We start from the raw sequence: 13,246 nt of genomic DNA, 5'->3' as shown, positions 1-13,246 counted from the left end.
GATGTTGTGGATAGTAACAATCTAGGATGGTTCAGAGATGTTTATCTTGGACAACAAAGTTACAAAATGCTTCCCAACACTTGGAAAGACTACATAAACAGATAGGGCTGTCCACACGTTACAGGGATGAGGTATGTATATTTTTCATACTATGCCTCTTGTTCTATCTATTCCCGGCAGTTTTTATTTTTAAGGATCCCCCAAATTGTTGCTAGTATGTTGGATGCTTTCTGTTCTACCCAGCAACAGAGGTAGTCGTAACTGCACTCCAGACATGCATGCAGAGAGGTGAGGGAAGACATGCTGAAGCACGTTTCCCTCTTTAAGGATAAAAAAGCAAAAGCTCCTATGTGCTGCAAACGTTCCAGCAATTATCTTCAAAGTGCATTATCTGCTCTTCCACCTAAGCTACAATTGAACGTGTCTAATTATCATCGACATCAGCAACGTTAGGCAGCAGTACAAGCAGCTGCACTGTTGTCTCACTTCTCCCTTTAAAACACGTGCTCTATTACATGATCTCCCCTGTTGCCTTGATCCTCTCCAGCCACTTTCAGTCAGGGTGGTTAGTGAGGGAAAGGGAGCGGCGGTTCAACCTCGGAAGTTACCATACAATACAAGTGCAAGCGGTGCCACCATGCAGAGGTTGAAGGGATACTGTACACAGAGCAGCGCTGAGCTCTCAAATGCTATGTTTCCCTGGCTATAGCATGGGCCGCAGAAATACAATGCTGGTTTACGGCTGAATCAAATCTCATTTTAGTCACGCTACTGTCACCGTCCTTTGAAGCTGTTTTAGTTCAGGATGCCTGCACAGGCCTTCCTTCTTTCATGTAAATACCTAGTGCTGAGTTTTGCTGAAGAAAATGCAGGAAAGATAAAATTCCCTCTTCAGCCTGGAGTCAGGAGTCCTTCCTTTGCCACCTGCACCCACGCAGATGAAACCCCAGGGGCAGAAGACCGCAAGATCAATGTAGAAGCTGCTGCGGTCTCCAACTTCCTCCCCTACAGCGCTGTGGTGACCCGGGCAGGGCCATGGGGAAGCCGCAGCTGCAGCGGGGCAGCTGGGGCGGCCCTGCGGCTTGGAGCTGCACCCAGCTGGTGTGAAGCCCCTCAGCCCAAGCCCTGCAGCTCTCCTGTCGTGGTGCAGACAAGTGGGGATGCTGCCGCGAGGCCACAAGTCTGGTTCCCACACATGAAGGTGAAGAAAGGGAGAAGCTTGGTCTCACTTTCTGCAATACCCACGACCACAAGTAAGCTGGTACAGAGCAGGAACCGGTGTGCAGCGAAGCATGGCAGAGTTTCCTTTCCCCCCCCAAAGAGACAGGAAGGGAGTAGAGCACAAACCAGACCTGGTTCAGTTCCTGCTTTCCTTACGAGGCTGTGCAAGCCTGGCCTGTGGCTCAGGATACCCTGCAGTCTTGCTTTCTAGCCCCATATGACTCCCTTCCCTTCCTGGCTATAGACTTCGAACGATCGCTAGTCAACATTGATCAGTGAAACCGTCTCCACATAAGGCGCCCCACACATCGCTTAGGACATCACAGAATATGAAGCAGCTCACCAAGAACATGTTAGTACAGAAATAACAAGGCTGATATATATTTGCCCTTCCTTTGTATCTAATATATTTAATACGATTATATTCACCCATCCCTTCTCATTTGATATGACAAAGTATTTGCTCTGAATGTTCCCACCACCTCAGCTGAGAAGCAGAGAGATGTGACCGTGTTTGCCCGTTTGGTTTGGCCCTCTCGGTTCCTCAACAGTGTCACAGCTCAATGGCTGGGACAGACGGTTCCCACGTGAGTGCTCCTTGTGCCAGGAGACCACGGAGCCCGGTTTGAGCACCTTCCCAGCCAGCTGCATGTGTTCCCCACTCAAATTCCAAAGACAACGGAACAAGAAAAGCCCATCCAAAATGGAGAGGAAGAGGGGATGTGCAGTATCTTTAGCTGGTCTTTTCACAAAAATGTCATTTCAATTAAACTTTTTCCCAAATACAGAGCCCAGTGATTGGTGACAAGAAGACAGAACTGAAAATTGAAACTGTAAAATAGGATCAGTGCTGTGCTTTGGTAGTGTCCGGCATTCACCCCAGCACAGCCAGGAAGGAAATAGTTTGAACACACCAGATGCTCTTTGCAACTGGTATTTTGGATATATTTCCAGCAAGGATTTCTCCCCTCCCCATGAAAACAGACACACATTCTCATTTAACAACTAATTGATTTATTTAACAATACAAATTTCTTTCTACTGCATGGTTTAGCAGAGAGAACTTGAGAAACAAAATTAGCTTTTCTTTTTTTAAAGTTTAAATGTTTACACAAAAACAACCTTTACTTCAGTAAATATAAAATTTACACACAAAAAACCTACATTAAAAAAGAACAGAATCATGACAAACCAACAAAAAAAAAAAAAAGGATGGGAATTCAGTGTAAAGGATCCAATTGCAAGGAAGGCAAGATGGGGCAACACTAACAAGGCATCCCACTTGTACACCTGAAGTTGTAGGTACAATACAAAACCAAAATACATTAAAATTAGGATTAAAACCAGTACTTTTATACCATAATCTTTTATGATATAAATATCTGTAAATTCTGTAGGCAACACAGTTAACGTGTGAAGTACATCGTTTGCTCTTCACTGGAAAGTCACTGGAGTGGTGTACGAGCACCGTGTCACCCACGAGTGCGCTAATGGTCAGCAGTGAGCAGACTTTAGACGTCCAGCCTGGATGTGATAGCCCCTTGTTTCTTTGCCAATCTGTGCTATTTCTCACATGTCCAATGACATAATGAGAAACTCTGGTCACCTTCAGCAGTGATTTCCAGCACTTCATCTCCTGGCATTAGTCTGTTACCTGATTTAGGCATATTCACCTGCCAGATCCCCTGTTTCTCATTCCCTTTTGCACTTTATAACCTGAACTCCAAAGCTATCGTGTAGCTACCAAGAGAGACTGGCTTCTAGGTTGAGATATTTGGGATACACAGTTCTTCAAGCCACCTTCAGGAATCTGTAGAAATATTTAAAGTAGGGTGGACAATTCATGGTCAAAGGTTATGTGATACAAAAAACAGGGACCTATACAGTGATGGCAAACTTTAGATCTAAATCGTTAACATTTTTTCTATTGCTTTAATATTTAAACTTGACATTCAGTTTTCATATATTAAATGAGCAGAGCATCTTATTGATGGAAGTGCTACATTATCTCCAAAAACACCAGGTAGTAAATGAGACTGTAAAGTTTAAAATTAAGTGTAATTTTAAAAATCATTTAAAGGGATCAAGACTCTTTTTTTATAATCAATATTGTGACTGGCAACCTATAAAAGCTTAAATTATAAAACTATTAGTGACTCTACATTTTAAACTATATGTACTATAAAGCTGTATGTCTTTGTTACTTACAGATGTTACAAAATTTCCAAGCCAGAAAGTGAAGGGGGGGGAACGTAGTCTAAAAGTTTTACAGATCTCATTTTCACTAACAAAGGTTCATTTCCCCCGCAACTGTTTTTATGTCATAAAAACCTGATTAAATTTATTCTACTACTTTCTTTTCTGGCCAGATGATACAGTGTTCGATCATGCTTTGGAAGACCATTTTCAATGGGTAACTGTAGTTCTCTAGATCAGCAAGTCCAACTTGCTTTACTCGGAAACAAAAGCACCAGACTATCTCTAACTTGGCCCTCGTCCTGCAAAAAAAATTGTAGCAAGACTCAGACAGTCCATTATGAGAGCAGGACTGGCCCTGAAGCAACCAGCTACATTAACTTCTGGAGTAAGCATATGCAATGCTCTCATTCCAACTTGAGAAAGAGTCGAACGGTATTAAATTTAAGGAAAGTGTAGAAATGACATTTGTTCTGTAAAAAACAAAACAGGGAAAACTTAAACAATCCACAGGTGTGCATTAAACATTTCATAGCAAGCCTTTGCTTACGTATATTAATTTAAAGATTAACCACAGGGATCTGTGATACATTGGCCCTGCCTTGTTACTATAATTAAATTTATTCAAATATTAATTTAAAATAGGAAAACAAAGAAACTACTCCTTGGGGAACATGTTTATTGTGTTTGAGATGATACACTGGGTGCTCTCTGAGCTACAAAGGGAAAAAGGAAATCCTTTCATTACAAACTGACAAAGGTAAAAGTTAAAACAGTATTCACAACAGCATGTACCACATATTGGAAATAGATCTGGGTTTAATACAAATGACATAATTCCTAGTAATCTACAGCTACCTTTAATAACTTCATACAGATAATGAATTAGGCTAAAATGCACTATAATATTTGGTTGACTTCAGGAACAGTATCCTTAGTACATCACAAAATACATTTTGATATCCCAAAGAAGCAAGACTTGCAAGTAGGCATTTTAAACATAACTAATCTACAGCTACAAATTTCTACTCTTGATAGCATTTACCTTTTTGGGGGGCAGTATCCCAGTCTTCAAAAGGATAAAAGCAGAGTAGAATCAGTATAACATATACACAGAAGTCCGTATTGTAAAGGCTATAAAGATTTGTTGCACACTGCAAAGTTGCCTTCTGCACCTTCACACTGCACAAGTAGTTTGTCATTTATGTTGCATATCTCTTGGTCCACTGTCTGGCTATCCTGTCATGTTCTGCTCTGTTGGTCAGGTACTGAGTGGCTATGCTTCCAACCAGAGGGTCAGCTGCAAAAGGCAGGAGAAGATGCATTAGAAACCATTCCACAACAAAAAAAAACCCCACATGATTTAAAACACAGAATCTACTCCAACCTATAGTCTTTGTTAGGCCAGAAAATGCTGTGAGATATAGTGGGACTCTTACCATACAAGACATTTCCAAGAGAAAACACGCAAGGCACAATGAACAGAAAACAGAAAAATCTGTTGTGGTTATCTGCATATTAATGAATCTTGCCCCAGCCAGGTGCCCTGCTTTCAGCCCTTTGGAAGGGCTGATGGGTGCAGGGGACATTCAGCAAGTGCAGCCTGGCGTGCTCCTGTCACAGTGCTAGGACAAGACTAGTGTACATCAGGGTATCAGGAATACGGACACACACCGAGGGGATCCAGTTTGCTTCAGGAGTCATCAAACTTTGGTATCACAGAGGCTAATCCATTTCTCCCTGATCATTACCAGTCTTCTCTAAATGAACTGTCATCTTAGCACTACTGCCCAGTTCCTGCCCTGACTTCAGGCAATTAGCATTCATTGCCTAATGACACGGGTCACACAGTTGTTGCTGAGAAACTGTACTGCTTCCAGTGGAGTTCCTCCCCTCCCAACAGGAACAAGGAACTCTCTTTGAAAACGGGAAAAATCTCTCTGAACATTGTCCCCCTCACATTTGCAAGATTAAATGTCTCAACTGCTGCCTTAAGAGAAGGGACTTCCTGTGGCTCCTTCCAACCTGCAGGATTTATGAGCTTATAACTCAAGAGAACTTTGCTGCTTTCCTGGATTGACCACTTGCTGCAGCTCCTGCAATACAGATCTTTGATGACATCAACTTATTTTCTCCACCATACCTTGGGAAAAAAAAGGCCTTAATGCTATTTACTTTCTGTTGTGCCACAGGAGTGAAAAGTGCCATTAAATGTGGGACGGCATCCAAGCAGGAGTGTTTCATCCCCAATTTTAAAAATATTAATTTTTATTTAATCTGCATACAATCAAATATGCAAATTACATTCCATGGCAAATAAGTCAAATGACTAAGAGTGGAGTAAACTATCAGCTCCTTACCCGGGTTGCAGTCTGTCAGAAGAGAACAAATAGACAGCAGAACCTTTGAAATAGTCAAAGCAGGGCTCCAGTTGTCTTTCAGGATATCCAGACAGATGACTCCCTGACTGTTGATGTTGCAGTGATAAATTCTGGTACGGAAAGTAACCTAGAATCGCAGCATAAGAGACAGAGAGAGAGTCATTCAGTGTCGCCCAGGGATGCTGCCCCTTGTCTCTGAGCAGCAGCAGCGCGTGGGGTGCTCCCAGTTCTGCAGAGCTTCTGTGGAAGCAGCTCCTTACTGCTTGTTTTCTGAAACACAATTATTTAACAGAAGAGCGCCTATTTACTGTAGTCATGGCTACCTTTAAGAAACCCACCATGGAGATCTTTGGTGCACAAACTGCTTTCACACAGGCCCTCTGCCTGGCATCCACAAAAATTAGAACCTACTTTGCAGTACTGTATGCTATTTAATGAACATATTGCATGTCAAGAACCATCTAATCACAAACATAACTTTACTGTGGTTTCTGAAGGTGAAGAAGTAGAGAGAATGTGGCTGCATGTGCAGTATTAGTTGATCTTTTCCTTTCTTTCAAAAGCCTAAATATAGACCATGAAAATTAATATTTAAAATTGGAGTGTTGTATTATTCTTGTTCAAATTAGCAATGAAATCTTTGCCTTACCCTTCATTAGGCAGGACATAATATACACCCAAAACAATGCTATCACACTAACTAACACCATCCTTGTTTTTAAATTATTTCAGACTAACGTTGGTAAAGCACGTAAGCATTATTCTGCACAAATAAGAAGTTAGAAATATTTATGTGCTTTAATTTTTCCTTTTTCATTTTGGGATAATTTTTCTTTTTCATACTCATACAGGGGGGAAGAATCCATTATGTTTTCTGAAACTACTGAAAATTCAAAAATGATCATGCTCTTAAAAAAATCCACAAGATTTTCATTTTTTTAAAACTCTGCATCACTTAATTATAACAATCTTAACTCAGAGAATATTAAATTTTGTGGGTTTCAGAGATGTGTGGGTATATTATTCTTTATGCTGTAATCCTTCTGGGAATGAAAAAAGATACCTGATTTATAATAACAACGTTGTAGCCACAAGAGCCATAAGTTGTAGAAATGTTGTGTGGTAGAATGATTTAGTCTTTGCAAATGTCCGCAGTGTCCTTTCTGGTGACTTGGTCAAGAGCTGTGATTTGGCATTAAGGGAGGGGAGAAGGGAACAACCTTTAACTTCTTTGATATCCATTAGTAAATTATGATTTTTTAAGTGTTCATACTATTTCTGAGCAAGGAAATGAAATTTTAGTTTAAGTTAAGATTAGTTTCATTTAATAAAAAGAGTTTTTGCTTAAAAAAATAGTCAAACAACGTTGCTGATCTTGCCAGTAGTAAACAGATTGACATTTTACAATAATGGGAAACATCACAGTAATTTACCCGATTTGAAGTCACAATGTAACACTCTAGTTGTCTATCTAAACTTACTTTAGCTTTCTGTTATTTTGCTAAAAATGTGAAAATATATAATATAGAATCTGGTTCATAACAGAAAAAAGTTTATTATACATATATTTTAGTAGCTGAAATGAGAAGAAGGAAGCATAAGAAGGTCTCGCACTGTCTTCTATTAAAATTAAAATTTCTTGAATCTTAACTCTTGATCAGAATTATCATCTCATTCATTGCTTAGTAAAGCTTGGAAATCAGTATTGGCTGTGGTAATCAGGAAATAAATTAGACACAGGATTTTTCTGAAATTGCAAGCCAAGATTTTGGACCTTGTAGTTTTCAAGAGACCATAAAAAAATTTGATATTCATAAAGTGATGAACACTCACTCGCTGCAAGTCACATTCTTCTCACATGTGAAAAAATGATAAACACAATAAAAACCTTACCCTTACCTTTGGTGGCTTGAATGGATAGTCAGATGAAAATGTGATATCCAGGAAAAAAACGCCTCCTTCATATACAGAACCTGGAGGTCCAAGTATAGTAGATCTCCATTCATAAATGTTATCTCCTTTAGGACCGGCACTGTGTAAAAAAGGAGGAGAGAGAAAGAAAGAGTCAGGTGTACCTTTGAGAGAGGCATTTTACGGATTTCCTTCTACAATAATTTTGTTTAATACAAACCACTTGCCTATCTTTAACATCTGCCTAATGTCCAACTGATTTCAGTGGGCTCAGTGTTTTAAACAGGCACGAAAGCTGGGCACTCCGCTGTCCCTTTGGAGATATGGCAATGAAACAGATTGACCATGAACGACTGGACTGTCACTGTCTGAAACATACCCCCAGATCTGCTTTCTCGAGTATGTGGTTGCTCTGAGCTTCTACATCATGACCTTCCAATGACATCATATCCATACAGAAAAGGAGTTGTATATCTTGACCATACTCATCTTCTCCAGGCATTAAACGGATCATACCTTCATAAAAAATGTGACTTACACATATATTGATACACATTTATTGCCACTTGTTTCACAGGCGAGTGAAACGTACCCTTGGGCAGGAAAACTGGGGATGGGAGAGACAGAATCGAGTAACCTGGAATTGAGCTTCTTACAGCCCTGTTATTCTGAATAACTGTTTTCTTCAGGATATATTTGTGTTATGTCTCCAGGCAATCAGCATTGAGACTACTAGCCAAAAATAGTTTATTTTAAGAAGTACAACACTGAACGCATTTCCCACTGGGGAAGAGTTATTGCATAATTAATTATTAAAGCTTTGAAAGAAGGGATAACGAACAAGCATTTTCTTGACTTCTGAGACATCATACTTAATGCTATTATCACACAGTAACCATCTAAGCTCCTCACAAAAACAATCAAAGCACAATCTTATTTCTGTAAGCAAGTCTCAGGGTAAAAACTAACCTCACCTTCTGCAAAAGGTCCTGAATCTGAACCGCTGAGATCCAAACTGACTGCTATGGAAAACACCACCGCTGAGCTCATGCAGGCATGGTGGATTCATCACATCTATGCAGACAAGCCAATAACGTGGCATTGTAAAAGATCCTTTCAATTCTCCCCACCTCGGCACCCTCCCAGGCACCACCTACATCCCGCAGACACACGGTGAAGCGTCCCCATCCTTCTCCCTCTGTGGTCCCAAGGAACAGGCACTGAGGACTCTCATATGTGATTGCACATGAAGCAAGTGACAGGGCATGGCACCAAGCTGTAGCCTGGGAGTTTGTGGTTTCTGACATTGCTCGACACTCAGAGGAGCCTCCCTACAAACCCTCCAAGTGTTAAGGCTCTTCCCATGTCATGTCACCTCATGTATTTGTCATACATATGTCCAGTCTATAACATGGCATGTTGGACATTCATCCTTACTATGTAGCCAAACATGTGGAGACACTCATCAGAGGCAAGGAATATGAGCAGTATGCACTATGCATCTGCAATTCCCGCACCAAAAATTTAGCTATTTTTACATTAAGATCATATTCAAGAAACAATCAAAAGCTGGTTTTGATTATGAATTCCCTTTCAATTCATAATTCCCCAACATGTTTTTTTATCTTGCGGACGTTTCATGTACCAAATGTTTAAACTGTTGCAGGCCTTTCATTGACAGGACAAAATAATCATGGACTTTGGTTGACATCCTATTTCATTAAAAACAAAAAATTATTTGATGGACCTGTAGCTATTTTCCTGTTGCCAAAATGAAAGTAGGTAACAATGGCGTGCTGGCCTCCAGAGTGCAGCTAAGAAAGAAAAACTAGAAGTGCTATCAAAATAAAGTTTGGGTCTAAAATCACTGATCTTACCTTTCTATTTGCAATACATGCACAAAAGTGGAAGAAAAACAGTAGATAAATTTTAGAAAAAAAAAAAAAAAAAGGGAAATCCAGAGGCAAGGAGGTCCATTTTCGATGATGTAATGAACCGTTTGTGCCCTCAGTCACTCCAGAAGATAATTCCATTCATGCTCTCTAAAAAAACAATTACTGTAAGAACTGAAAATATTGGGGCAATAATGACAATATTTAAAACCCACACAGGCCACTGAAATGTTTTAATTAATTCTTGACATTCATCAAGCTTACAGCTAATTAGTATTGTGCTTGGAAACCAAATTTCTATGGAGCAATTCAATTTCAGCATTAGATGTCCTAATGACTGTTTTATAGTTTAATGCAGAGGTTAGTGCTCTTGCCTCGTGTGTCAGGTACCTTTCTTTCATACACCTCTAACAGCTGGATGCCATTCAATCAGATTAATGAAATAGCTGAATTAAATTAGGGACATATTTCATCCCAATGAATCAGTCACAATTAAGCGCAGCACCAGTCCGGTGCCAAACTATCTGGTAATCACTCACCAAGTCAGAGCAAGGGTATCTATCAGCTAGTAGCCAGAAGCTAAGTGCAATAACTCTCTGCCTATTACTACCTGCTATCCTCTTCTATGCTACCGCTAGCAATATATAAAAGGGCCAGGCTATGACGTGAGAAGGGGAACTCCTAACCTTGTAAGAAGAAGAAAACGCTGTGTTCGAAACCCCAGCTACTGCTGAGAAAAGATCGCTGCAATGTCGAAAGTAACACAACGCTGTAACAATAACCGCATTCAGATAAAGGAGAAAATTGTTAAATCAAACAATTTCATTACATCTCATTGATGTTTGTGAAATTTCTATTTAACAGCTGAAGTGGTGTCTCACTTCCAGTGGTGTAAAAGATACCCCTGCTTCATTAGCAACCTGGAAAATCCCCACAATCACTACATTATTGGTGTGAGGCGACGCGAGATTAAAGAGCAGAGACAAGACGCCACACTTGGCTCCTACCACCTGTATATTTCCACTGGGGATCATCCTCAGCCAGCCATACCCTACTTGTGTTTTGTATACATACCAAGGTAATCTTTTTTGGAAGTAAACAAACCCACACTCTCTAAGGCTCAGCAAAACATACCAGACCTATTCATGGCAGTCTCGGCCTCTGCAGCGATTTGCACAAGGACAGGACAGTGGGGTTACACCCACTTGGATGACTGCAGAGAAAAGCAGAAAGCGCAGTCCTGCCTCAGGCAACACCTCGGCTGTGTACCGAGCTGCAAGCAACTGCCGGAGCCCTGCTGGAGTCACTGCCTTCGACTCTCCATCACCGCAGAGCATTGTCCCGGTGCTGCAGAAAGCCACAAGGAGGGAACTGCCACTCCCTGGTGCAAATCTAACTTCTCCGTTCCCACAGAGGACAGCAAAAACCCCGGGCTGAAAACTGGGAATTAAGGAAGCTTTACTCTGTCCGCAATTTTCTATTTCATTGATACACCCAGAAGAAATACTTTCCTCCTCCTGTTGGGCACTAAAGAGGCTGGCACGGGAGGTGCTTCTAGGGGCTGTACTTGAGCTCTTTATTCCCAGACGTTCTCCTGCTATTCAGAGACTCACTCTCCTATTGCAAGCATAGGCTTCAAGCATCTCACCTTAACCCTTGAGAGTTGTGGCGAGTGACAGCCTAGGAATCTCTCCCGCTGTCTGTCACACTGGACAGAATACCCCAGGCAGAGCGCTACAATGGGGAATTTCCATGGTTTTCTTCCCTTTCCTTTTTTCATCACAGAAAGACCCAGCTCCTTCTGACCTCCCCAATGGAATCCATATGGACACAAATCCTCCTCTATTCTGTCCTTTAAAACACAAAATCCTGATGGAGCAACGGATCTGATGACAACTTCAGTGTTTTGGCTACCCAGCATACACGTGCAGTTCATTGCTACCAGCCTGCTGTCCTCCTAAATTAGCTTACAGAACATCACAAATTCAGTAAAGGCACCACCAGTATATTCTCAATAAAAGAACCACTTGATTAATTTTTTAAAATAGGGGCTAAAAATATCTCAGACAAAATAACAAAGCAAATTAATCAAAATGACAAAATATTCTTTACAAAATTAAGGGGTTTTTACTTCATCCATCAAAACTGTATTGATTTTTTTTTTTTTTTAATAAATTAGATAAATTGACAGAATAAAGTTAACTGGCTACATCTGCTTCCTAAGTAAATATTCATTATGCCACTTCACTGAGGGATATATACCTGATCCAGATAAGACAAAGGATTTATAACCACACTCTATCCAAGCCAGTCTGCTGAACAGATTTAATTTACAAGTGTGACTTCAGATGGTGAATTTGAGAAGACGCGAGGTTAAACTCTAGGGGCCCATGGGGTCACACCAGGTCCTTTAAACCTGACTCTGCTGAACCCTGGCTCTCAGGTTTCACAAAGATGAGCAACAGCTTTTCCAGCACAGTGTTATGAGCATTCACAGGGATGCAGCAGCATTCACCAGCAAGAAGTCTGTTAGAGTCCTGAAGCAGTGGTTACAGAAATCAGAATTCAGCATTTGTTACAATTCACTAAATCAAAATGCATTAAAGCTGCCCATATGTAATAGTTGCAGGATGAGAAACTAGGACAAGAAATTTCCAATCTACATGATGCTAGTAGGATGCTGCTTTCCGCACTTGCTAAATGTGCTTCTCCTGTCAACAGCACTCCTTTGAGACACGGGGCTCTCAATTTGGTGACAGAATGCAACTTCATAGTACTGAGACTGCGGTAATTAAGAAGAAAAAGGGTGAAGGAAAATGTAATTTAGCTAGATTTGATGTTAACTCTGTGTTATGCTTTATTATGAGAAACAATTTGGGTCCACAATAGGATACAACTGAGGGGGAAAAAAAGAAAGAATCTGTTTTTTAGGAAGCTTCCCGACAGTGAAGTCTGTCAGACACTAAAACAGTCTTATGAGAAATGTCATTGGTACCATAAAACTAAAGGTACTGGTCTATATCCCAAGATGCCCATCGGGGGTGCCTACATAGCACAGATTTAAGTGGTGGAATACTTTCCTATGTTCTCCTTTCAAAGGCCCCGCCCTTAGGTCTGATACCCAGGCAGGTATCACAAAGGCAGCAGCTAACAAACCAAACGGGGTACCTGGAGTGAGAGTTATGTAAGGAAAGAGCCCCCTCCATCCTCCCCAAACTTTTATCTCAGGATGAGATTTAGCAAAAGTAAAACTCCTGAAGCTCTTCACAGACTGCTCAACCACAGCCACTCTGTCACAATGGTGTATTTATAATTTTTACAGCGATGTAAGCAAAGACAGTGCTTTAAGAAAGGAGTAAGATATCTGTTTTAATTTTTCTTAATTCAACTGAAGGTACTAAGGAAAGGAAGAATGAGTGCCCTTAGGTATGTTCCACAACCTCGTGTTTAAAAAAGCCACTTCATAAAGCTACATAGCGAGTTTTGCAAAAATCCACAACACAGTTTCAGAAATCGAGTTTTACAAGTCCTGCTGTAAGAAAGGCACTCAGCATGTTACCAGCATGAAAGGCTTTGTTTTGGACAGCAATGTCTCAGCTAAAGCTGCTGGATGATGTTCTAGTTCAGCACCATGCCACCAGAGGC

At 40.7% G+C, this 13,246-nt stretch overlaps 1 protein-coding gene across 2 annotated transcripts in view; it reads right to left on the bottom strand.

The window, feature by feature from the left end:
• Positions 1-2,212: 2,212 nt before the first annotated feature.
• Positions 2,213-13,246, bottom strand: part of UBE2E3 (ubiquitin conjugating enzyme E2 E3) — a 60,837-nt gene continuing 49,803 nt past the window's right edge. Inside the window, exons 3-6 of one of the 2 annotated variants that reach the window (XR_657547.1) lie at positions 7,698-7,830; positions 5,778-5,925; positions 4,463-4,717; positions 2,213-4,133 (exon numbers count right to left, since the gene is read on the bottom strand). Coding sequence is in view for 1 of the 2 variants with exons in the window: in XM_009278626.2 (XP_009276901.1) it covers positions 4,620-4,717; positions 5,778-5,925; positions 7,698-7,830 (379 nt within the window). In the remaining variant the exon portion in view is untranslated. Of the gene's footprint in view, positions 4,718-5,777; positions 5,926-7,697; positions 7,831-13,246 lie in introns of both variants that reach the window. The other variant, XM_009278626.2, reaches the window with a different exon arrangement.

Source organism: Aptenodytes forsteri, unplaced genomic scaffold (assembly GCF_000699145.1).
Source record: "Aptenodytes forsteri isolate BGI_AS27 unplaced genomic scaffold, ASM69914v1 Scaffold257, whole genome shotgun sequence".
NCBI lineage: Eukaryota > Metazoa > Chordata > Aves > Sphenisciformes > Spheniscidae > Aptenodytes > Aptenodytes forsteri.
Note: the sequence above shows the minus strand (reverse complement) of the source record. Positions and strands in the feature narration are given on the sequence as shown.